Raw genomic sequence first — 25,791 nt, 5'->3', positions numbered from 1 at the left:
TACCATCTGTGTGCGGCTCATCACCTCAGTACATAAATTAAAGTAATATGCACTTTTTATGCAAATGGACAGTAAAATGTGAAGAATCATGAAGCATGCTGTGTGTGCATGACATCAAGTTCATCATTCTCACAGACAAACTTGAAGGTTTTACAAAGAGGTTTATAGCCTAAACCTTTTTTGTTTTTGTGAGGCAAGGACATACTCAAACCGTAAACAAATGTTTTGTCAGTGTACAAAATCTTTCAGGTACTCTTCCAAAACAGTTAGTGTAAAATTACTATGTCAGACTACAAATTTTAATGTCTGCACTTCAGGGAGCATGCGAGAGTCATGTCCTCTTGGCTGTCTAAATCACCAGAGATTTAACAAGCTTAGCCATGTCATAACCCCCGATGAGAGTTTCAAATCAGGAGAGCAAAGAGTATACAGTATACAGGATGTGTGATGAATATTTTAAAAATACAAAATATATTATAAAATATATTATAATTTATTTTGCATGGAGTACTGCTCTATGAATGGCGTCTCTGAACCTTTTAATGAAACCTGTATGCGTATCCCAACAAGTGAATGCAAAAGGTCTGTTCAAACATGCACACAAACAATAAAACTAAACAAAAGAGTAAATTGTGAGAGTCTATTTTAAAGACTCCAGTCTTTAAGACCCTCTATGGTGGGAGACATCATGTGACATCCATTCTGCTTTGTTACATCACAAAGGATTCAGACTGGAGCAAGTTCATGAACTTACAATTACATCCATGATGGGATTCCTGCCCCCATACTGAGCTATGATCAGGTAGTGCAATGTCATAGTTATATTTAATGCTGTCATGACAGACATGATAATAATCCTAATACAGGCAGTAAAGAGAATGGCTAAACAACAACGTTATAATTATGGAGTTTTTCAGGAGCAGTCTGAATAAACATAAACAAACAAACAATCAATGAATTGCAATAGACGGCATAAATGGCATAACCCTTGACCTTGGTTATACTCACACCACATGCAGGTCACACATGCTTAGACATGTCATAACAGTCAGAACACTAACACGCACCAACACACACACATACCTATAGTCACTCATAATCATAAACTCATAAACAGGGACTCCTTTATCAAGATGCAAGAAGATTCAATGGCACAAATCAAGGACCATTTTCTTTATGTTCTTATATTTTGTCATTCTAACAATTCCTTGGTGCAATACAATTTTTGTGAAAAAAGAAACAATTCAATGTTGAATGCATTATGAATGCATTAAGAGTATTGGTAACACTATATTATAAGGTTCTGTTCATAAACATTAGTTAACATTAGTTTACATGAACGATCAATGAACAATACTTTTACAGCATATATTAATTTTAGTAAATGTTAATTTTATCTGTAATACAATTATGAATGTGAACAATGCTAAATTTTAAATTTACATCAACCACAATAAATAAATAGTGCAAAACATTATTGTTAGATTATGATCCCAAATGCATTTACGATTGTAAATAAATACACTTGTATATAGGCTAAAGATACACAAGCTTCAAGTAAAATGTTACCAAAAAATAAATAATAAATAAATAAATGTATGACCTATGAACTTTATTGCCACTCATCAAAATGTTTTTCAACTGAGAAAATGTAGGGAACGGCCTACAATACAATTCACAAAACAATGAAAATAAACTAGCTTTACAGAATCATACAAAAGGAGCGACTGCAAATTAAAGGATATTAAATCCAGATCGTGCTATTGTAAACATGCTGAAGTGAGTTATTGAGCGCAGTCATGCTCGAGGTGTACAGGTGCGCGTTCGTTATGCTCAAAATAGGTGCAACCAGAGTTGCAAATATCCAGTGAACAGCACAGTCAAACCAATATAACACTGCACTGACTTTAACAGCCGCGTAAATCTCTAAGATGCGCAACACAATGAAAACTTAAAATATAAGACTGCGAGCTTTCATCCATGCTCAGGGAAAGACACATTTGTACAAAGTTTGAATCGCCAAACCATCAACAATTTTATGAAATCAACTCGCAAACGAAAGGACGCTTATTATTCTCAAACTGCACCATAAATGCAACGGAACAAATGAATGGACGTACTTACTCGCTCTGCCTGTGGATCAGCTGTGCGCTCGGATCAGCCACACACACACCGCCTAACTGAGAGAGTGTCAAAAGCCCTTTTAGGTTGCATGCGTGTGTCAGGGAGAGAAAGGGAGAGATAAAAATACCTCCATGACTGGGGCAGTGGGCCTGCCAAATTCCATTTTAAGTGGCCACAGCTCTGCTTATTAAAGGACTGAACCAGGTACACCACTTAGTGAACTACTAAAATTCACATATACTGTTCCTAAAGGGGTTAACAAACCAGGTTGACGAGACCAGTGATCAGAACCAGAATGAGCTTTATTGCCAAGTATGCTTACATAAAACAAGGAATTTTTCTTTGTGACAGAAGTTTCCAGTGCACAAACAATACACATCAAGACAGAGATAATAATAATAATTGTAAAAAAGCAAATAGAAAATATATAGAACTACACAATAAGATATATATATATATATATATAATTTGTATTTGTACATAGGTACATACTTTTGCAGTCTTCTGATGTCCAATTTCGTGGCTGAACCAAACCAGACAGTTACTGAAGTGCAGAGGACAGACTCAGTGACTGCTGAGTAGAACTGTATCAGCAGCGCCTGTCACAGGTTGAACTTCCTCAACTGGCGAAGGAAGTACAACCTCTGCTGGGCCTTTTTCCACAATGGAGTCAATGTGGGTCTCCCACTTCAGGTCCTGTGAGATGGTAGTGCCCAGGAACCTGAATGACTCCACTGCTGCCACAGTGCTGTTTAGAATGGTGAACCAAAATTGAAAATTCATATAAAATCAGGACTTAATGACGCCAGTGTTGTAAACTGCATGGGAATGGAAGCTTTTACAATCAAAGACTTGGAATTATAGTAAGATGTCCTTTAGTTTGTGTGCTAGTGGATAAATTACTTGTGTGATTTTAGTGTGGCAAGAGTGCCTCCCAATGGTCACTTTCCATAACTGTCGCAGCTGAATATGGAGCGTGATATTCATGTTGGCTCTTTTCCATTTAGATGAAATTACCTAAATAAATATGTGACTGTTAAATAGGAACCACAGCAAACATGTTGAGGCTGCAGTTTTATTGCCACATATAAAGGTGCCACATATAAAGATGCTCAATGATTATATGTCCATTACATTATCTGGGGGGATATGTCAATTGCTTTGAAATGTCATAACAATGACAAATTAGAAGAAAAAAATACAGTGTAATTTAATTGGTTAATTACACTGTTATTACAGGTTATAACAATGCCAAAACCAAGCTTGTTGAAGCAACAACAAAAAAAAAAAATAATAATAATAATAAGATCAATCTCAAAAAAAAAATTTGTGTTTATCTTTAATTCATCAAAGAGGAACAGAAAACACAAAACATCAAACAATTTGCTCAGAACTTCAAACACTGCTTGCCTTAAAAATAAACGCTCCCAATAGAGGCTTCATTTCTTTTCTTTTTTCTTTTTTTTTTTACACAAAACAAGGCAAAAAAAAAAAAAAAAACTCACTTGGCTTCAAAAATTCAACTTGGTAGTATGTTCATGTTTACTAAGAATATTTAATAAACAAAAGAACCACCCAGATGCTTGATATCAATTAAACTTAATCAAATCAAACAGTTTCATTATGCAAATGCATGAAAACAAATCAAATGCAAATTAATTTAGATCAAAATGTTAATTAACATATCTGTGACAAATAATCTTACAAATTCTTGGTGGATGGGATGAGCCCAGTCCAAATCTGCAAATCTGCTCTCTTCACTCATCAGTGTTCAGCTTTGTGCTGACACTAGGGTCCTGCCAGGAAAGGGTGGGCCAAAGCTTTGCAGGCCGAGATGCGATGAGTTGGATTAAATGTCAAACATTGCTGCATGGAGGGGGGAAATGTTAGATGTGATTTAAATATACTCTATGTCACAAGAATAGGTCATTAAAATCTCTCTGGAGACCAGTTCCTAAAAGTAACACCTACAGACAGTAAGTGATTCTCCTCATGGGCTAGGCTGAAGAGTAGTTGTGTTGTGGACTCTTTCTTGGCCCAAGCAGGACTGTAGCAGACAGGGCTATCTTTGGGCCAGTCCTCTTCATCCGGCAAACCAATAACCCTGTGAAGTGAGAGCATATAAAGGATTAAAGTTAAAGTAAAGTTAGTTCTGGTCTTATACTCTGAGTTGACAAAAATCATTCCAAGACACCTGATAATTACAGTAGTATGACAGCACTGGGACATTTCACTGTTTGTTCATTTGGAATAGTTTTAGTTAGTTGATATAGATAGGCTACATGCTATATTGTGTCTACAATCAAATGTGAGCTATTCAATAATAACTTCTTGTTTATAGAAAGTTTTCTTGTATAAAAGTTGTAACACCTGCAATTGTGCTTTTGTACTGAATATTAACACATTATGCCGAGTTTCACATGTGAAATTGCTTAACTGTATCTTGTCTAATGGCATCAGTGTAAATCTACAATAAACTAATTTGGGAACAACAAAGCATTTTCACTCTCTCGAAGATCTTTTGCAGCTGCTGGATCTCAGTGTATCCACAAAACAAAGGCCTGTGGAAATGTTATTGAGGAGAGAGAAACAAGATCTAAGGTATCTAAATGTCTTAGTTCAATAGCTTATGCAATTAGTAAGATATAATTGCATTTTCAAATGTTATGATTAGTTGTTAGTAAATGCTCTACCACCAGATGTTACTTAGATTAACTTTGGTCCATCTAATGAGCTGTTCTGCTCTCACCTTAATAGAAAAAGCTCTGCAAAGATACAACCAGCACTCCACATATCCACTGAAGACATGTAACTGGAGTGAAGCAGGACCTCTGGAGCCCTGTACCACAAAGTCACAACCTACACACAAATGAAAATACAAACGCATGCTCACTATCACTATCACCGCACAGTTCTGGGGCTGTGAATGTACATCTGAGGTCCATACACATGGGCTGAGGGCGATTTGGTAAGTGTATATCCTGGCGAGACCAAAGTCGGCAATCTTGACCTCCCCTCGGCTGCTTACTAACACGTTGTCCGGCTTCAGGTCCCGGTGAATCACAGTGATTGTGTGGAGAAAGTCAGTACCACTAAGAAGCTGACGCATAACATCCTACACACAGAAGTAAAAAAAGATGAACACATACTTGTGAGATTAAAGGAACAGTCCGCCCCAAAAAAGATAATTCTTTAATCATTTACTCACCCTTTATTTTGCAACTTTTGGTTGTATTGCGCATGCGTGAACATGCATGTGTCAAGCGTAAGAATGCGTAAATGAGCTTCTCTCATAAATGTGCAAATAGGAGAGCTGGCCCACAGTGAAGTGTTTTGGTAAATAAGAACTTAGTTTTTAATTTGTTTCTTACCCAAAGCAAATATATCACTTCAGAAGATGTGAATGAAACCACTCCAGTCGTATGGATAACATTCATGCTGCTTTTATGTCCTTTATGGAGCTAGACAGTTTGGGGCCCCATTGACTTGCATGGACAAAAAGACCTTGTATACCCTTAAAAAAATATTTGCTAGTGTTCCTTCATTTGAGATGCCATGAGGGTGAGCAAATGATGAGAGAATTATCATTTTTTCTATTTCAAAAGTATATCATAATAATTCATGCTATTCATATTAAAGGGATAATAAAGTTCACTATAAATCTCCACTTTCCCATTCTTCTTGTTTCTGGCAATTCGCATTCTTTGTGCATATCACCACTTACTGGGCAGGGAGGATAATTGATCGTAAACAAGGACTTATATATTTATGTTTCTCACCCACACCTATCATATCACTTCTGAAGACATGGATTAAACCACTGGAGCCATATGGATTACTTTTATGCTGCCTTTAAGTGCTTTTTGGAAGTTCAACGTTCTGGTCACCATTCACGAATTAAATGGACCCACCAAGCTAAATATCACTCTAAAAATCTTCATTTGTGTTCAGCAGAGAAAAAAAGTCATACACATCTGGGATGGCATTAGGGTGAGAGTTAATGTCATGTCAAAGCAAGGGGCTATTGCATCAAATAGCTTATGACTTAATAAAGAGATATTAGAGAACTGCAGCAATGCAGACTAGCAGGCAAGTGTCCTTAAACCTTTATTTTGTCCCTGATCAGGCCCTTTTCTGATTCTCTGGTGAGAAATGTGGACAGATCCTGGTTGATATATTCAAACACCAACGTCAGGTCCATGTTCTTGTTCTGTCATCCAGCCGATACATTCAGGAACCTACAGGAAGATGTTATCATTATATTCAAATTTACCATTGTGCAATAGATTCTGACAGTATTTCCACTCACTTCACTATGTTTGGGTGGTCGAAATGCTCTAGTTTTCGCAGAAGTGTCACTTCTCTGATCATGAATTGAGGGATGCCGTTCTCCGGGTCCTCGGGGATGTTCAGTCTCTTCACCGCTACTAGGCGCTGCCGCTCACGACTCTCTCGGGCCTTGTACACCATCCCGTAGGTGCCTTGGCCAATTTCTGCCAGGATTTCATAATCTGAGAGCTCCTCACAGCAGTCGACCATGTTTTGAGAGATCTGTCAAGTTGTCAAATAGTGTTACTGCAGTGTAGTTGCATGAAATAATATAAATGAAGAATAATTATTAAATGATGGCAAATCAATGAAAAAAGTTATCAAATAATTTTCCAAATTTGCAGGTTAATAAAGACTCAAATATGATAACAGTATCTGTATAGTGTCTGACTCTTCAAATTACATCGTATCGACAGACTCAAATTGAAGTGTCCTCACTGGTGACTTGTGTATATATTCGTAGCATGTCGTGTGTCGGGCTAAATATGTGTTTATTTGCCATCTATCTTAATTAATAACATGATAAGCAAGCACGTTGCATGTAACTTGTTTATATGGTTAAGCTCTTTCTAAAATATTGAAATTTTAATGTTAAAGTCACCAACTTATCCCCTTTTTTGACAACGTCATCCAAATGTCTGAGCAGGAAAATGTGTGTCAATGCGTGAGAACTGACATGGATCATCAAGCGCACTTTGCCATGATTTTTAACAAGAGCTTGTGCTGCAGTGCGGATTTAGACATGTCACTGTTACTGTACTAGCCAATGAACATCTGTGGTTTGTTTTTCTTGATTTCCCCCTTTGAATTGATCTACTTAACCAAATTTATCTCATATGCAAATAGATGATTCACATCTGTGAATTTGGCTACTCCCATATGCTCTGACGAAAAAAAAAAAAAAGAAAAAAAAAGCAAATGTGTAAAATCATATCTGCATTAACAGATTTACAAAGATCTCCTCACGCAGAGTCATCTTGACGCATTTTGACATTAAATCATAGTTAACAATGCGGAATTTTGCTTTTGCTAAATTAGCGTTTACTGCTGTTTGGAAAACAAACTAAAAAATAAAGGTATTTTTCAAATAAAGGCGTTACCATAAAAAGCAGGCCCAGTCTACAATAACAATCACACTGCCCTCTTGAGATAACACTTCCAAACACATTACACAGTAAAAATGGTATTCAAATTCACATATTTATTGCTGTATCTGAATTCATGAATTATTAAATGCAACTATTGACGAGTTGATTTATGGATACCCAGGTTCATATAATTATGAGATATCATGCACTCCAACTTTAAAAAAAGGTAGAAAAATACACATCTATCTGTTCACAGGGTACATGTGCACTTGAAATCATCAGAAGACCTTTTCAACTATATTATTTGAGAAAGGCAGTAGGGTGCAAACACTTAATAAAGACATAAAATTGGGCCTGGATTTACAATCTTTAATAAAATCTTAAATCAATCACTTTTTTAAAAAAAATTTTTTTTTACAGTCACACCAAACATGAGTCTATTTAGACAATGGCATTTTAATACAAATATATATATATATATATATATATATATATATATATATAAAGGAGTGTGTTTTACAGCAATAAGGCATTTGGTTTACTCTTTAATAATGAATGACATTCAACGTCACAAAGTAGGAACAAATAATCTAGTTTGGGTGTGTAAAGTTTTGTCAGGCGGTGCAGTGCTTAATTTTAAAATCTGATCTATCATATCTAATATCTCAACAATTATGAGGCAGCACACTCTGGTACTTATTGTTTCTTCTTGTTGTTATTTACATTTTTGATTTTCTTGGCTAGGGCAATGGCATCCAGGGGAAGATTGCGATTCAGGAGTACCGAACCGCATGTCAGCGCTCCTGCCAATGCTCCAGCAAAACCGCACAAAAATACATCCTGGCCTGTGAGCAAAGTCCATATATAAACGGTTAATCCCTTTTTGCAATCATTAAAATTATCCTTATCAATATATCTTTATATTTGCAAAATATTATAGACATGGATGATGAGATTGCATACATAAATACACACATGCAGACTCAGACACACTCACCTGTGAGGAAGAGGTTCTTAATGGGTGTCTGAGGTCGGATGGTGGAGTTTAGTTCCATGCTAAAGCGAGGAAGTCCATGATCAGCACCGCAGATCTCCCCTTTAGGTGCGCCAATGTAGTGCTGATTTGTGATTGGGGTGCCTGCATCCACAGATTCTATGTACAGAGAGAGAAAAGACAAGCATGGAAAAAGGTGTTCAATGGAAGGAAAAATCTAAAGGAGACAAGATTACAGCAGAAGAGTAATGCAATAAAAAGACAGAAAGATGCACCATTTATGTGGAAGTTCTTACCCTGTCCTGGATCTTAGGGAAGATCTGAGTCACCGCCTCTACAACACTATTAATGAATGTCTCCTTCAGTTCCTTATAATCTGCACTTCTATTCTTCACTTTGTCATCCTTCTGCATGGCAGTGTTTTGTTTGTTTTGTTCACAATTCTTATGTTTTTTGTCTTGGATGTTGTCTGCCTTATTGTCTACGACAGACAAACACTTTTGGACATTGGTTCAGCAATTTCACACCATAAACCGGACTTCAAATTCCTCAATGCCGACCCGCTGTTTACAAACACGCAAGCGGAACCCTTTGACTGGACTGCACAGCCGCGGAAACGCAGGAGGAAAAGGGGAAACAGAGCTGGCGTTCTCATCAGAGTAAGACGCTGTGCAAATTGACCCCCGCTACCCAGTATTCTACTGGCAAATGTTCAGTCTCTGGATAACAAGCTCTGCGAGCTGAAAGCACAGATCTCTTTCCAACGAGAGACGAGGGACTGCTGCATTATCTGCCTTATAGAAACTTGGATGTCTGTGGAGATTCCAGACTCAGCCATTGAACCCGCGGGGTTCTCCGTGCACCGAGCGGACAGAGCGAAAGACCTCTCAGGTAAAAGCAGAGGTGGTGGTGTATGTTTTATGATCAACAAATCCTGGTGTGATCAGAGGAACGTACATTCTATCAAGTCTTTCTGCTCTCCTGATCTGGAATTTCTCATGCTTCTGTGTCGACCATTCTGGCTACTGAGGGAATTAACAGCGGTCATTATCACTGCTGTGTATATCCCGCCACAAGCCGACACAGACCGGGCACTCAAGGAACTGTATGGGATTATAAGCAAGCAGGAAACCACGCACCCTGAGGCCACGTTCATTGTGACCGGGGACTTTAATAAAGCCAGTTTCAAATCAGTCGCACCAAAATACCACCAGCACATTAGTTTCAACACATGAGGGGACCGGGTTTTGGACCATTGCTACTCTCCCTTCCGGGATGGCTACAAATCCCTCCCCCGCCCACCATTTGGCAAATTGGACCACTCTTCCATTCTGCTTCTGCCCGCTTACAGGCAGAAACTGAAACAGGAAGCACCCACCCTCAGAACGATCCAGTGCTGGTCAGACCAATCAGACTCCATGCTACAAGACTGTTTTGATCACACGGACTGGGAGATGTTCCGGTCCACCTCTGATGACGACATCGAGCTTTACGCTGATAGCGTAATGTGTTTCATCAAAAAGTGCATGGAGAATGTCGTTCCGACCAGAACAACACGGATCTATCTGAACCAGAAGCCATGGATAAATAGCGATGTTCGCGCGGCACTTAATGTGCGGACCTCCACTTTCAATTCTGGGAACGTGGAGGAGCATAAACAAGCCAGTTATGCCCTCCGAAAAACTATCAGAGCAGCAACACGCCAGTACAGGAACAAGATTGAAGGACAGTTGAACACCACCAACTCTAGAAGCATGTGGCAGGGAATTAACATCATCACGGACTTTAAAGGGAATAAAAACTCCACCATGAACACTGCTGCCTCTCTCCCGGATGAGTTAAATATTTTTATGCTCGTTTTGAGGGAAATAACACCGCCCTCGCGGAGAGAGCTCTTGCAGCCAAAGCTACAGAGGTTAGTTCACTCTCCATCTCTGTAGCGGATGTAACCCGATCCTTCCGACGGGTGAATATCCGCAAAGCCGCGGGCCCAGACGGCATTCAGGGCCATGTCATCAGAGCGTGCGTGAACCAGCTGGCTGGTGTTTTTACAGACATATTCAACCTTTCCCTCTCTTTGTCTGTAGTCCCCACATGCTTTAAAACATCCACCATTGTGCCTGTTCCAAAGCAATCAAAAATAACTTGCTTAAATGACTGGCGTCCTGTTGCTCTGACCCCCATCATCAGCAAATGCTTTGAGAGACTAATCAGAGATTACATCTGCTCTGTGCTGCCTCTCTCTCTTGACCAATTGCAGTTTGCTTACCGCAACAACAACCGCTCCACTGATGATGCCATTGCATCTACACTACACACTGCTCTCTCCCACCTGGAAAAAAGAACACTTATGTGAGAATTCTGTTTGTAGACTACAGCTCAGCATTCAACACCATAGTGCCCTCCAAGCTAGACGAGAAACTTCGGGCTCTGGGCTTAAACAGCTCGCTGTGCAGCTGGATCCTGGACTTCCTGTCAAGCAGATGCCAGATGGTTAGAATAGGCAGCAACATCTCCTCATCACTGACCCTCAACACTGGAGCCCCACAGGGCTGTGTTCTCAGCCCACTCCTGTATTCCCTGTACACACATGACTGTGTGGCAACACATAGCTCCAATGCCATTAAGTTTGCTGATGACACGACGGTGGTAGGTCTGATCACTGACAATGATGAAACAGCCTACAGAGAGGAGGTGCACACTCTGACACACTGGTGTCAGGAGCACAACCTCTCCCTCAACATCAGTAAGACAAAGGAGCTTGTGGTGGACTTCAGAAGAAAAGACAGAGAACACAGTCCCATCACCATCAATGGAGCACCAGTGGAGAGAGTCAGCAGCTTCAAGTTCCTGGGTGTCCACATCACTGAGGAACTCACATGGTCCATCCATACTGAAGTCTTTGTGAAGAAGGCTCATCAGCGCCTCTTCTTCCTGAGACGGCTGAGAAAGTTTGGAATGAACCACCACATCCTCACACGGTTCTACACCTGCACTGTAGAGAGCATCCTGACTGGCTGCATCTCCGCCTGGTATGGCAATAGCACCGCCCACAACCGCAAAGCACTGCAAAGGGTGGTGCGAACTGCCAGACACATCATCGGAGGTGAGCTTCCCTCCCTCCAGGAAATATATACAAGGAGGTGTGTGAAAAAAGCTCGGAGGATCATCAGAGACTCCAGCCACCCAAGCCATGGGCTGTTCTCACTGCTACCATCAGGCAGGCGATATCGCAGCATCAGGACCTGCACCAGCCGACTCCATGATAGCTTCTTCCCCCAAGCAATCAGACTTTTGAACTCTTGATCTCCCACGATCAAAATACATCAGCACTGCACTTTATTACTCTTACTCTTCTATCTCACACCTGACTGTCATAAATTATATTATTATTATATATATTCTCTCTTAACAACTTACTATCAACTGACAGCCTGAATGTCAATACAGTACAATACAGCCTACTGTACATTCTATATATACTACTATATATACTTTTTTATTTTTATTGAATAATGTATATCTATATTGTGCGTATTGTATACTGTACAGTATATGTTATTATTTGTATATTGTTGTGTGTAATTATTTGTATATTAGACTTTAAATTGTGTTAATTTGATGTTATTATAAATTGCTATATGTCTCATCACTGTCACTACTACTATATTGATCGGAACTGCACCCAAGAATTTCACACACAGTTGCACTTGTGTATGTGGCTGTGTGACAATAAATGTGATTTGATTTGATTTGATTTGATTCCACTCTTCAAACCATGCATAGTTTGCAAAGCTAACAACAGTTATGGTGGATTTACCTGTAGGGGCAAGAGCAAAAGAACATGTATGACATACAGGACACTCAAAAGTCAGATTGCAATCTGATTTCAAATGATAAATAATAAGAGATATACTGTAGAAATGATGGATTAGAGCAACAGTAATCATGACAGGCCAATCAGCCTTCCTTCTACATTAAATTTTTCTTCCCTCTACCTGGTTTTCTCTCCTGCCAGGTTGGGTCTTTGGCAGAGGGTGAGGCCACAAAAAACAAAGGGATATTCTTTGCAGATTCTTCCCTGTTCCCCTTCATGTACCCCTCCACCCTGGTGGAAGACATGGAAACAGAATGAGAGAATCAGTACTGTTTCTGAGGACAGTCGTTTAGATTAGAAATCCACATAACTAACAAAACAGTTGCATAGTTGAATTTGCACTCACAGGTCATCAAAGTTGTTTTCAAGAAAGATCCAGTAATTATCTCCGTTCTGCACCATACTCAGCTGTTTCTGGATTGCTCCACCATACATTTACAATCAGACATCAGTACAAAAAGACTGTACTTTATAAACAATGTCCTAACATTAGGTCTCATGTTTTAAAAATGTCAATAAATATTTATTAGCATGTCTCTGAATGGATTTTTTTTAATTTTTTTTTTTTAACTTCAGTGTAAACTACAGGCTCTCTCTGACCTGGCATGGCCTGCACATCTTTTGGTAGGAGCTGCTGGTAAGTGTTAAAGATTCCAGCATTTGAAATCACAGTGGGAGCGTGTATGTGCACCTCCTCCTGCCCCTTGATAACACTCACGCCTACATCAATGACAACACAACAGTACAGTCATTATATACATAGAGAACATCTCGGTTACATATGTAACCTCAGTTCCCTGAGACGAAGGGAACGAGACATTGCGTTTGCTAATGCATATGGGGAGTGTCCTTCCACATGACCTAGTTGAGACCTCTCTTCAATAGCGCCAATATTCTAATTTTAATTAGAATTTTAGAATTTTAATACACCCAGTTACACATTTGCTCACTGATGCAAAACATGGCAAAGAAGTCAAAATCCTCGGGCTCTGGAGACATTAAAAGACACTTACGTGTTCAGGATGAAAGTCCCCACAGGCCTACAGACCGGGGACTCGATTTGGATGGCGCAGTGGGATAGGTGATCCAGTGTCAGTTGTCCAACATGTCGATGATGTTGATGAAGATTCTTGCGGACTTGGAGGATCTCGCTGTAATACGTCGATCGATTACGGCGATGGAAATAAAATTCTCTGAGCTAGTTACAAGAGTGACTGATGTTGAGAAACGAATCGATTTTTTGGAATCTCCGGAGAGGGAATAAACCGCTAACCTGCCCACGACCAAAGTTGATTGGGAACATCTCCTTGAAAAGCTTGAAGATCTTGAGAATAGAAGCCGCAGGAATAATGTTCGAATTGTTGGAATTCCTAAGCATGAGGAGGGTAGAGGTATGGTGAAATTCCAAGATGAATTTTTCTCGAGTCTGCTCGACATAACAGGCCATAAACTGGAAATCGAGCAGGCTCACAGAGTCCCAGCTCACAGATCTGCTGAGGGAGACAGGCCCCGATCGATTCTGGCCAGATTTCTGAGATCATCCGATAAAGATCTTGTGTTGTGCCAGGCGAGGAGCAAAGGGAAGCTTTCTTGGAAGAACCATAATATTTTCTTGTTCCCGGACTTTGCGAGTTCGACAAGAGAGAAACGCGATCGGTTCAAGGAATGTAAGAAACTCTTACATCGGCGAAAGATCTCGTTTGCTCTGATGTTTCAGGCCAAACTTAGAAAAGAAATGAAGGTCGGTCGTAAAGTATTTACATGTCCCAATCAGGCAATGTCTTTTATTGAATCATTGGATGAGTAAACCATTGGATATTTCTCATGTGAGTGGGTCGACTTGCTGTACTTTTGAGGAAGCTGGGTGACATTTTGGGTTTTTTGCATTGGCTCCACTGTGCGGCTGGAGCTTGTTTTGTGAATAATACTTTTTCTCAAAGAAACTTTTGCATTGACGAAAGATTACTTTTGCATTGAAGTTCCCGGCCAGTTTGAGAGTGGACACTACGGATGACCGCAAGATATCTACATGCTCACACAAAGGATGTCTTTTATAAAGTTGATGGATTGTGTAAGTCATGGTATATACTTTCATGCGGCCTCCGAGTGAATTGACTCGATCATCCGGGAAACCGGGATGCCAGTTTTGTTTCTTTTTGTATTGGTTCCGCCTAGCAGCTGGAGCTTGTTCTATTGGTAACATTCCTTTGGAACAGCTGTGGATTAATCTGTTCGTTCTTCGTGCTTATTCCTCCTGCTGGCTGTAGTTTGTTTTTAGTTTTTTTACGGGACATTGGAATGATTACGTCATCCGCTGAACTCATAACAGCTGGCTCACTGAACATTCGTTTGTCTGTCCGAGGAATCTGAATGGTTTATATCAGCTGGAATTTGTTTTGTGGAAGATCACATCTTTGAGACAGTTCTGTGATTGAATCTACACATTCTTTGTGTTCATTCTTCCTATTTGCTGGGTTTATTTTACAAAGCATTTTCTGTTATGTAATTTTGCCTCACAAATTTGTGAGGCAAAATTGAGCAATCCGATGGCAAATTCGTCGTGGGGGCTCGAGGGTGTTCATGGACCTTTTGAATTTAGAGGGATTGTCGCCGGTTGGTGCTTTCATGCGCGGGGTTAATGCGCACATTTTTCTTTTTTCTGTTTGTTTTGTTCGGGGAGAAGTTCGGGGTTTGATTGTTTCACTAATGGGGAATGTGGTCTGTATAATCTTGTTTTTGACACACAATTTATTTATTTCTACTATATCAAAATGTCAAATGTTAATATGAGTATACTATCTCTCTCCACATGGAATGTAAATGGGTTGGGGCACCCCATAAAAAGAAGGAAGGTTATTTCTTTTCTTAAACATAAGAAATATGATATAGTGTTTCTTCAAGAAACACATCTTTCCCCGCAGGAAGCTGGAAAATTTGGGAAGATATGGGGTGGACATGTTTTTTTAGTGCTGGCTAAAGTAAGATCAAGGGAGTCATTATATTGATTAATAAACATCTACAATTCAAATGTCTCAAACAGACTAAAGATAAATTAGGAATAGTCATTATTGTGTTAGCTGAAATTCAAGGGCAAAGGTTGATTTTGGCTAATATTTACGCACCTAACGCTGATGATCACGGCTTTTTTATAGATCTTGAAGGGATGTTACAAACCGCTGGCACCCCTCATGATATAATGTTTGGAGGAGACTTTAATTTTTTGATGGACTCTGTCCTTGATCACAGTGAAGCAAAAATGTATAAACCCCCTAGAGCAACACTGACACTTCACAGGATGTGTAAAAATCTTGGTCTTACGGATATTTGGAGACTTTTGAACCCATCTGGTAGGGACTATAAATTTTTTCATCAGTCCATAAGATTTATTCTAGAATAGATTTTTTTTTTTTTTTTGATACCCAAATCCCTCATTTCATCTGTTGTTGATTGCTCAATTGGAAATATCTTAGTCTCAGATCATGCCCTGGTGAGTTTAGGGGTGTTGCCATATACAGAGAAAAAGAAATCATATAGTTGGCACTTTAATGTATCCCTTTTGCAAAATCCTGGTTTCCAACAAATGTTAAAGACTGAAATCAGTATTTATATGGAGACCAACTGGTCCTCAGTATCCTCTTTGAGCGTGGCTTGGGAGGCACTTAAGGTGGTTCTTAGAGGTCGGATCATACAGTATGCCTCATTCACCAAAAAATCCAAAGCACGAGAACTTGTGGAGTTGGAAGGAAATATTAAAAGTGCAGAGGCAGAGCTGAAGCGCCGTATGTCAACTGATGGCCTCAGAGAATTGACCCAAATGAAATATAGATATAATACTATTTTGTCGCGGAAAGTGGAGTTTTGGTTATTCAGGGTAAGACAGTCATACTTTGAGTCGGGGGACAAAGCAGGGAAGCTTTTGTCTAGATATATAAAGCAGAGAGTGTCTCTTTCTATCATTCCCTCAGTGAAATCTGCTGGTGGTGAAATTTTTACCTCAGCCATTGATATTAATAATGCCTTTAAAGAGTTCTATATTGATCTTTATAGTTCCACGTCTTCGTCTACTGATGAAGATATTAGAAACTTTGTGGAACCATTAGAACTGCCTAAACTGACAATTAAGCAAAAAAACTCTCTTGATTCTGAGATAACCTTGGAGGAGCTTGACGAGGTAATTAAGTCTCTACCTTCTGGCAAGGCTCCGGGGCCAGATGGTTTTGCCACTTAATTTTTTAGATCCTATGATACAGAACTGGCTCCACTTTTGTTAGAAGTTTATACTGAATCATTAAAGAATGGAAAGCTTCCTCCAACCATGACACAAGCCCGGATCAGTCTGATTCTTAAAAAGGACAAAGATTCAAGCGAGTGTAAAAGTTACCGTCCAAGCTCCCTGATCCAACTAGATGTAAAAATATTGTCAAAATTTTGGCTAACCGATTAAGTAAAGTTATGACATCTCTTATACATATAGATCAGGTGGGATTTATTCGGGGCCGCAGCTCTTCTGATAACATCAGGCATCTCATCAATATTATGTGGTCAATGGCGAATGATCAGACTTCGGTCGCTGCCATCTCACTTGACGCCGAAAAGGCGTTTGATATGGTAGAATGGGATTCAATTTTTAAGATTTTGGAAATGTATGGGTTCGGGAGTACATTTATTGGTTGGATTAAGTTACTTTATAAACACCCTGTAGCAGCGGTACAAACAAATGGATTAATTTCATATTATTTTACTCTGGATAGGGGCACTCGGCAGGGCTGCCCTCTTTCCCCATTATTGTTCTGTCTTGCCCTGGAACCATTAGCAGCCGCGATAAGAAAGGAAGATGATTTTCCAGGGGTGGTGGCGGGAGGTGTGGCGCATAAGCTTCTGCTTTACGCAGATGATATTTTATTATTTGTCTCCGAACCTACTAGATCTATGCCTTGCCTCCACAGAATTATTAATTCCTTTTCCAAGTTCTCAGGATATAATGTTAATTGGTCTAAATCCAAAGCTTTGGCTTCCAATGGCCCAAACAGGGCATTAAGTATTTGGGGATTTTATTCCCAGCAAATTTGTCTGATTTAGTTAGTCAATTTTGACCCTTTAATAAAAAGATTTTAGAGCGATGTGGGCAGGTGGGCTTCATTACATTTATTGATGATTGGAAAGGTTAATGTTATTAAAATTAATTGTATTCCAAAATGTAACTTCCTGCTACAGTCCCTACCTGTAGATTTCCCCCTCTCTTTTTTCAAGCAATTCGATAGCATAACGAAGTCCTTCATTTAGAATGGTAAACATCCCAGATTGCATTTTAATAAGTTACATAGGCCGACTGACAAAGATGGGCTAAGCCTACCCAAGATTTTGTTTTATTATTATGCGTTCAGTCTCAGACATTTGGCTCATTGGTCACTTCCACCTGAGAGAGCCACTCCCTGGTTTGTTATTGAACAGGCAGTTATTGCCCCTATTTCACCATTATAAAGCATCTCTATCAAACTAATTGGAAAAGTTAAGTTACACCCCGTTATTTCGCATTTACACTCGGTATGGACTAAAGTGTCCAGATTGTTTAAATTGGACACTTATTTAAATGTTGCCTCGAGCATATGGCAGAACCCAAGATTATGTATTGGCAAGTCCCCTTTCTGCTGGCCAGAGTGGATTGTGAGGGGGGTTGCTACACTCTGTGACCTATATGAAAGTGGAGTGTTGAGATCGTTTGAAAACTTGGTCCAACATTTTGGGATCCCCAGACCTCAGTTTTATAGGTATTTACAATTGCGCCACCTGCTTTGTGCTATTTTTGGGAGTAGCACACCCCCTCCTAAGGCGGCAGATTCTTTGGGAGAGGTGATTGCGGCTTTTGGAAAAGGTCATGAGGCATCAGTGTACTACTCCCTGTTAATTCAGAGTATGGGGGATGGAGCTTTAACTTCTATTAAGAAATTATGGGAGAAAGATTTGAATTTGGTATTGGAGGATGGAGTGTGGACTAAGATTCTGAAAAATGTCAAGTCGGCATCTAGAGATGCAAGGGTTCGCCTTATGCAATTTAAGATTTTACAAAGATTTTTATTGGACCCCCTCTAAATTATATAGGCTTGGGCTTAGAGACACACCCACCTGCTGGCGATGCCAATCAGAAGTTGGAGACACAGCCCATGTTTTTGGGGATGCGTTAAGATCCAATATTTTTGGTTAAAGATTCAGAATTATTTCCATGACATTCTGGGCACTCAAATTTAACTTTGCCCCAGACTTTGCATTTTGGGCGATGGGGAAGTTATAAATTCGGGTGACAAATATATAAAAAATTGGGTTCTGACTGGCATGATGATCGGTAGACAAATTATTTTAAGGGGATGGAAGTCAGATGGAGCGCCACCATTTTCGGAGTGGTGTGCGGAGATGGGGAGGGTGGCGGCTTATGAGAAGATGATAGATGGAAGGCTGGGGCTGGAGGACTTATTTTTCCGGAAGTGGGGTAGGTATTTGGCAGTTTTGGAGGACTCTAGGGGAGGGGATGAGGAGGGAGATGTTTAGTTTAACTATGTATGTTTATTATATGTTTTATTTTTTATTTATTTGTATTTATTTATTTTTTATTTTATTGTTTGAGTGTGTGTATTATTTTATGTGACCACAGGGGTGTTCTTTGGGGTAGGGTGGAGTTGGTGTTTGGGGAGGGATGTTAATGAGTGGTAAAAGTTAAATGTTGATTCGGTGTGTATATGTTGTGTTTTTCTCTGTTGTGTTTTCTCTTTGAATCAATAAAAAATGTTAATTACAAAAAAATTAATCAGGGATACAGTGTTATTTTCACATTGTTAAACTCTGTAACTTGATTAAGCTTATTAATTGCTGCTGTTTCAGTTTTAACCAATTTATGGTCTATTAATAGTCCAAATAAGCAAAGCTGTGATTGTCCTGATTCAACTATTGGTGCTTTTGAAAATCCATACCATGACAGATGCATTCATCCATCTGAGGACATTAATGTAGGGGAAAGGTCACAGTTTGTTTAATAAAACATTACATCTTTAACCCATAAAAACATTAAAAATCCTCTAGATTGTCTAAGCAACGAATGGCTAAAATCATCATCCAGGTAATCTGTTTACAACATAGTTGGGCTTGTGTTCTGTTTCTCATTCTGCAAGTCTGCTAATATACTAATTTAAACCTAAAATAAATTTTCCATGTCCATGTTTTTATTTATTTGTTAAGTAGCCATGTAATAATCAGGATAATATACAGCTGATCATTATCACAATATAAACCCCTTCAGGGAGATACAACACCCTGTTATTTTAATTTAAGGTTATATATATATATATATATATATATATATATATATATATATATATATATATATATACACATACACACAAAAACGTATATTCTCGAATATAATCCTGTTGCTTTCATATACCTCAAAACATCATCTGTCATATCTAATTTCCCTTGTTTTTTCGCTAAAAGACATTTTAATGATATGCCTTGGATTCTCTTTGCCTGCAATTTTGAGTGTAATTCTTGTCATTCATTGTTGTAGGCTGTGCAGTGTAGAATAATATGTTTAACTATCTCTACTTCATCACAATGACTGCATAACTCATTATGATACTTTTTTATTTCATACAAATTTCCATTTAATCCAGTGTGACCTATGCATATTCTTGTTATTATTGATTCTTCTCTTCTTCTTAATAAAGCTGTGGTTCCTCCTCCTGTACCCACATTTTCTTGTATCTTATATAAGTGTCTCCCCTTTTTTTCTCCATCCCAAAGTTTCTGCCAGATATTATTTGCAGCTTTACGAATAAGTGCCTTGGCTTCCGATTTGCTCACGTGAATTATGAGTTATTATATGAGTGAGTTATTACATCTGAATGAGTTTATTGCTACAGTGCATCCGGAAAGTATTCACAACGCTTCACTTTTTCCACATTTTTTTATGTTACAGCCTTATTCCAAAATGGATTAAATTCATTATTTTCCTCAAAATTCTACAAACAATACCCCATAATGACAATGTGAAAGAAGTTTGTTTGAAATCTTTGCAAATTTATTAAAAAAAAAAAAAAATCTCATGTACATAAGTATTCACAGCCTTTGCCATGACACTCAAAACTGAGCTCAGGTGCATCCTGTTTCCACTGATCATCCTTGAGATGTTTCTACAACTTGATTGGAGTCCACCTGTGGTAAATTCAGTTGATTGGACATGCTTTGGAAAGGCACACACCTGTCTATATAAGGTCCCACATTTAGCAGTGCATGTCAGAGCACAAACCAAGCCATGAAGTCCAAGGAATTGCCTGTAGACCTCCGAGACAGGATTGTATTGAGGCACAGATCTGGGGAAGGGTACAGAAAACTTTCTGCAGCATTGAAGGTCCCAATGAGCACAGTGGCCTCCATCATCCGTAAATGGAAGAAGTTTGGAACCACCAGGACACTTCCTAGAGCTGGCCGCCTGGCCAAACTAAGCAATTGGGGAGAAGGGCCTTAGTCAGGGAGGTGACCAAGAACCCGATGGTCACTTTGACAGAGCTCCAACATTTCTCTGTGGAGAGAGGAGAACCTTCCAGAAGAACAACCATCTCTGCAGCACTCTACCAATCAGGCCTGTATTGTAGAGTGGCCAGACGGAAGCCACTCCTTAGTAAAAGGCACATGACAGCCTGGCTGGAGTTTGCCAAAAGGCACCTGAAGGACTCTCAGACCATGAGAAACAAAGATTGAACTCTTTGGCATGAATGGCAAGCGTCATGTCTGGAGGAAACCAGGCACCGCTCATCATCTGGCCAATACCATCCCTACAGCGAAGCATGGTGGTGGCAGCATCATCCTGTGGGGATGTTTTTCAGCGGCAGGAACTGAGAGACTAGTCAGGATTGAGGGGAAGATGAATGCAGCAATGTACAGAGACATCCTTGATGAAAACCTGCTCCAGAGCGCTCTGGACCTCAGACTGGGGCGAAGGTTCATCTTCCAACAGGACAACGACCCTAAGCACACAGCCAAGATAACAAAGGAGTGGCTCTGGCACAACTCTGTGAATGTCCTTGAGTGGCCCAGCCAGAGCCCAGACTTGAACCCGATTGAACATCTCTGGAGAGATCTGAAAATGGCTGTGCACCGACGCTCCCCATCCAACCTGATGGAGCTTGAGAGGTCCTGCAAAGAAGAATGGGAGAAACTGCCCAAAAATAGGTGTGCCAAGCTTGTAGCATCATTCTCAAAAAGACTTGAGGCTGTAATTGGTGCCAAAGATGCTTCAACAAAGTACTGAGCAAAGGCTGTGAATACTTATGTACATGCAATGTTTTTTTTTTGTTTGTTTTTTTTTAATAAATTTGCAAAGATTTCAAACAAACTTCTTTCACATTGTCATTCTGGGGTATTGTTTGTAGAATTTTGAGGAAAATAATTAATTTAATCCATTTTGGAATAAGGCTGTAACATAACAAAATGTGGAAAAAGTGAAGCGCTGTGAATACTTTCCGGATGCACTGTAGTTTGTCCACAATCTCATTTCCTTCTACTCCTTCATGTGCAGGAACCCAGAGAAAACTAATAATGTTTCCTTGATTATGCAGTGTGTACAAGAGTTGTAAAATGTTATATATTATGTCTTGTCTACAGTCAGAGTGTGCAAATTGCAGACTTTTCAGGGCTGCTAGAGAGTCTGTGCAAATGACTACTTTGTCAAGTCTTACATCTTCCACCCACTAGAGAGCCAAACATATTGCCACCAACTCAACCGTAAACACCATTCAATTGTCTGGTGCTCTCTTTTTAATGGCTATCTGATATTTCGGTACATACACAGCTGCTCCTGCTTTTCCAGATCCATCTGTAAAGATGTCTACCATATTATTATATTTTTGTTTAATATATTGATTAACTATACAATCCTCTGCCAAGTCCTTATATTTTTTTTATTTGTTCTTGTAGTGTATCAATGCAGGGCAAAGGAAATAAAACACGGTGGACCCAAGGTAATGGCACACTTTGACTATATTTTCTTTGATCGAGACCCATTGATTGGGCGGTTCTATTTCCTGTCCATCCTAAGCTCTTGAAGCTGCCTTGTATGTGTTCCCAGCACCAGGGTTGGGAAGTAACGGAATACATGTAACGGGATTACGTATTTAAAATACAAAATATAAGTAACTGTACAAGTTCCACTAGAGTTACAATTTAAATCATTGGTAATTAGAATACAGTTACATTCAAATGGTATTTTGATTACTGAAGAGATTACTTTGCATTTTATTGTCATTTGTTTCATTTAATATTTAGTCCTTTCAGATGGAAAACATTTAAACATATAAAAGATGCAATGCAAAGTGCATTTGAACAGCGGTGAAACACTTTCTTATGATGTGTTACATTCATACGAGCAGACAGAGAAGTAAGTTTGAAGTACGTTTGGAGCACAAGAAATAGAAATAAACCTTGTGTAAATTGTCAGCTTTACACTAAACTAAAATGCTATTTCTAGCCATTTTACATGCACATGTTACCAGGCATGATCATATTTTTTTATCAAGAAAATTCACAATTTCTTTTTTTCTAGTAAGACCTTTGATATAAGGGCAAAAATCTTATTCTTGATAATAATTTTTGTATTGTTTTACTGTAAAAATATCAAAAATCCTTAAAACAAGATCAATTTGGTTTATCTTGTTTTAGAAACAACACTGCATAAGATATTTAGGTTTTTTTATCATGTATTTTTAACATGTGTATATTGTCTTACTGTACTGGCAGAGTTTTTATAGTCAAAACAAGTGAAAAAATCTACCAGTGCTGAAGAAGTAATCCAAAGAATTTAGAATACGTTACTGACCTTGAGTAATCTAATTAAATATGGTACAAATTACATTTTACAGCATGTATTCTGTAATCTGTAGTGGAATACATTTCAAAAGTAACCTTCCCAACCCTGCCAAGCACTCATCAAACACAGATTTTGTGGGATGCACATCATTGTGTCCTTTTAATGATACCCAATAAGCCATTGATAGTTGTTGATGCCTCACTGTCAGTGGCATTTCACCCATCTCCCCTTGCAGGGCATTTACAGGAGATGTACTTAAAGCCCCACAACATATTCTAAGAGCCTACGTCTGCACCACATCTATTTTCTTCAGTAGTGAATCACTTGCTATTCCATATGCCATGCAACCATAATCAACTGCTGATCTTATAAGCACACAATTCTTGAGTGAATTGTGGCTTGCTCCCCACTCACATCCTACCGGGCATCTCATAACGTTTACTACTCTTTTACACTTTGTAATCAGTTTTTCAATATGTACGGGAAAGGTCAACTGTTTGTCTAGCCACATTCCCAAAAATTTTACCACATCTACCTGCTCAAGTGAATGACCATATAATGTGAGTTTTACTGCTGTATTTTTCTTTTTTGAAAAACACATTATTTGGGTTTTAGCTGTTGACAGGTGAAATCCCCATTTCATAGCCCAATCCTCAACCTGGTGTATCACTAACTGGACCTTTTTTGCAGTGTACAAGATATTCTGTCCTCTCTTCCACACTGTCCCATCATCAGCATAAAGCGATCATCCCATACTTGGTTCATCCTGCTTAAAGATATCATTGGTCATTATGTTAAATAAAGAGGACTGCATACACTTCCTTGGGGTGTTCCATTTTCAATTGGATAGCTGTTAGAATACGATGTTTCCACCCTGACCATAACATGTCATAAGCTTCACATCAAAGAATACAGCTACAACAGATTCTTTGCATACTTGAGCCTTTCTTACATCTGATTCCAGGCAAAGCATTGTGGTTCGACCTTGCTGAAAACCACTTTGATATGGAGAAAAAAGTTTCTGCTTTCAATAAAATGCATTAGTCTGTCAGTTATCATTCTTTCCATAAGTTTACACATATTTGAACTTAGTGCTGTTGGTCTGTAGCTAGTGGCTTCAGAATGGTCTTTACCAGGTTTTTTAATAGGAATGACAATTGAATGTTTCCAGCTAGAGGGAAGTATGCTTGTTATCCACACTTTGTTTATACAAATTTGTTGTATAACTTTACACACCTCATCAGACAGGTGTTCAGTCATGCTGTAAAATATCTCATCATCCCCTCCAGCAATAGCTCTTTTAAGTTCAAATAATGAGAATGGAACATCTATAGACGTTTCATTCAGATTACACTTCTCTAACACATCAGGATTTTCTCTTCTCACTGTCTCTCTGGATTTCTTAGGTTCTTCTGTCAAATTACTATTACTATGTACCTTAACAAACACTTTAGCTAACATTTCAGCTTTATCTTTATTAGAAATAGCAATTTATTCACCATTTTTAAGGACAGGTATAGTATAGTTTTTCCTGATTCCTCCCATTTTCCTTATCATATCCCATGTCAGATATCTGTGTTTCCCAACCAACAGAATTACAAAATTCCTTTCCAAATCCTTACTTTGCAGCTCTAATAGTTCTTCTGACTGTTTTAAATAATTAACAAGATCATAAAAACATATGATGATTTAACTAAGATCTAATACTGATTCTTGACCATGTACTATATCCAACCTTATACCATTAACATCATTAAGACAAATCAACCCTTTTTCATCCAACATTTCCTCAATTATACAGCCATTAAAATATGTACTAGTACTCCCCCACAGTGTATTATGAGCATTAAAATCACCACACCATATTATCTTATGATAATATGAGCTCCCAATATCTTCAAGGATCTCTTTATTTAGTCTGTTACATGGATTGTAAAAGTTGATCACTGTAATGCCACTATTATCTGGCCAAATTTCTATAACTACTGCCTCTAATTCATTGTTGTTTTTAACACTAAAACTCAGACCTAGTTTTATAAAGGTAGCCACTCCATCTCCATTTCCTGTTTCCCTAACCTTACGTGCAATTACATATCCATGCAATGCAAAGTCAAGGTGTGGTGTAAGCCATGTTTCTTGTATGCATATGACATCAAGTTTCTTCTCTAATTCATCAATATATTTTTGAAACTCTTGTCCATTTGCAATAAGACTTCTCGCATTCCACTGAAGTACAATCAGTCCTTTCATATATTTTCCACACTGGGCGATTGTGTGCCTGCTGGTCCAGCTCTAAGTGCTTCATTAATTGATTCTATAATGATATCTTGCACATCCAGATATTTTTCTGCTGCTCTAATAATAATCTTGATCCTTTCTGTTCTGCTAGATGTTTGGGCTGAACAATTAATCACTTCTGCCATGAACATTACTAACTGATTTGTGTCCACCACTAGAGACTCTTTAGTTACCCTGCAATGACTCCTCCTCTCTTTCTCAGGTATCTTAACTGCATTTAAGGTGCCAT

General features: G+C 38.8%; 2 protein-coding genes and 1 pseudogene across 4 annotated transcripts in view; all 3 read right to left on the bottom strand.

The window, feature by feature from the left end:
- The window catches only part of LOC127450810 (supervillin-like), a 37,948-nt gene extending 35,776 nt beyond the window's left edge, over positions 1–2,172 (bottom strand). For all 3 annotated transcript variants that reach the window (XM_051715178.1, XM_051715180.1, XM_051715181.1), the window contains exon 1: positions 2,125–2,172. The gene's annotated coding sequence lies outside the window, so the exon portion shown is untranslated. The remainder of the gene's footprint in view (positions 1–2,124) is intronic.
- A 1,740-nt stretch (positions 2,173–3,912) lies between these two features.
- LOC127450942 (cyclin-dependent kinase 4-like) lies at positions 3,913–6,663 on the bottom strand (annotated as a pseudogene).
- A 1,574-nt stretch (positions 6,664–8,237) lies between these two features.
- LOC127450941 (all-trans-retinol 13,14-reductase-like) overlaps positions 8,238–25,791 on the bottom strand; it is a 34,038-nt gene continuing 16,484 nt past the window's right edge. The window contains exons 3-10 of the mRNA XM_051715447.1: positions 13,013–13,132; positions 12,759–12,834; positions 12,534–12,643; positions 12,304–12,355; positions 10,461–10,467; positions 8,832–8,939; positions 8,539–8,698; positions 8,238–8,386 (exon numbers count right to left, since the gene is read on the bottom strand). Of these exons, the coding sequence (XP_051571407.1) occupies positions 8,238–8,386; positions 8,539–8,698; positions 8,832–8,939; positions 10,461–10,467; positions 12,304–12,355; positions 12,534–12,643; positions 12,759–12,834; positions 13,013–13,132 (782 nt within the window). The remainder of the gene's footprint in view (positions 8,387–8,538; positions 8,699–8,831; positions 8,940–10,460; positions 10,468–12,303; positions 12,356–12,533; positions 12,644–12,758; positions 12,835–13,012; positions 13,133–25,791) is intronic.

The sequence above is a fragment of the Myxocyprinus asiaticus genome, chromosome 13 (genome assembly GCF_019703515.2).
Source record: "Myxocyprinus asiaticus isolate MX2 ecotype Aquarium Trade chromosome 13, UBuf_Myxa_2, whole genome shotgun sequence".
Taxonomy (NCBI): domain Eukaryota; kingdom Metazoa; phylum Chordata; class Actinopteri; order Cypriniformes; family Catostomidae; genus Myxocyprinus; species Myxocyprinus asiaticus.
The sequence above is the reverse complement of the archived record's forward strand: the minus strand, read 5'-3'. Positions and strand labels throughout refer to the sequence as shown.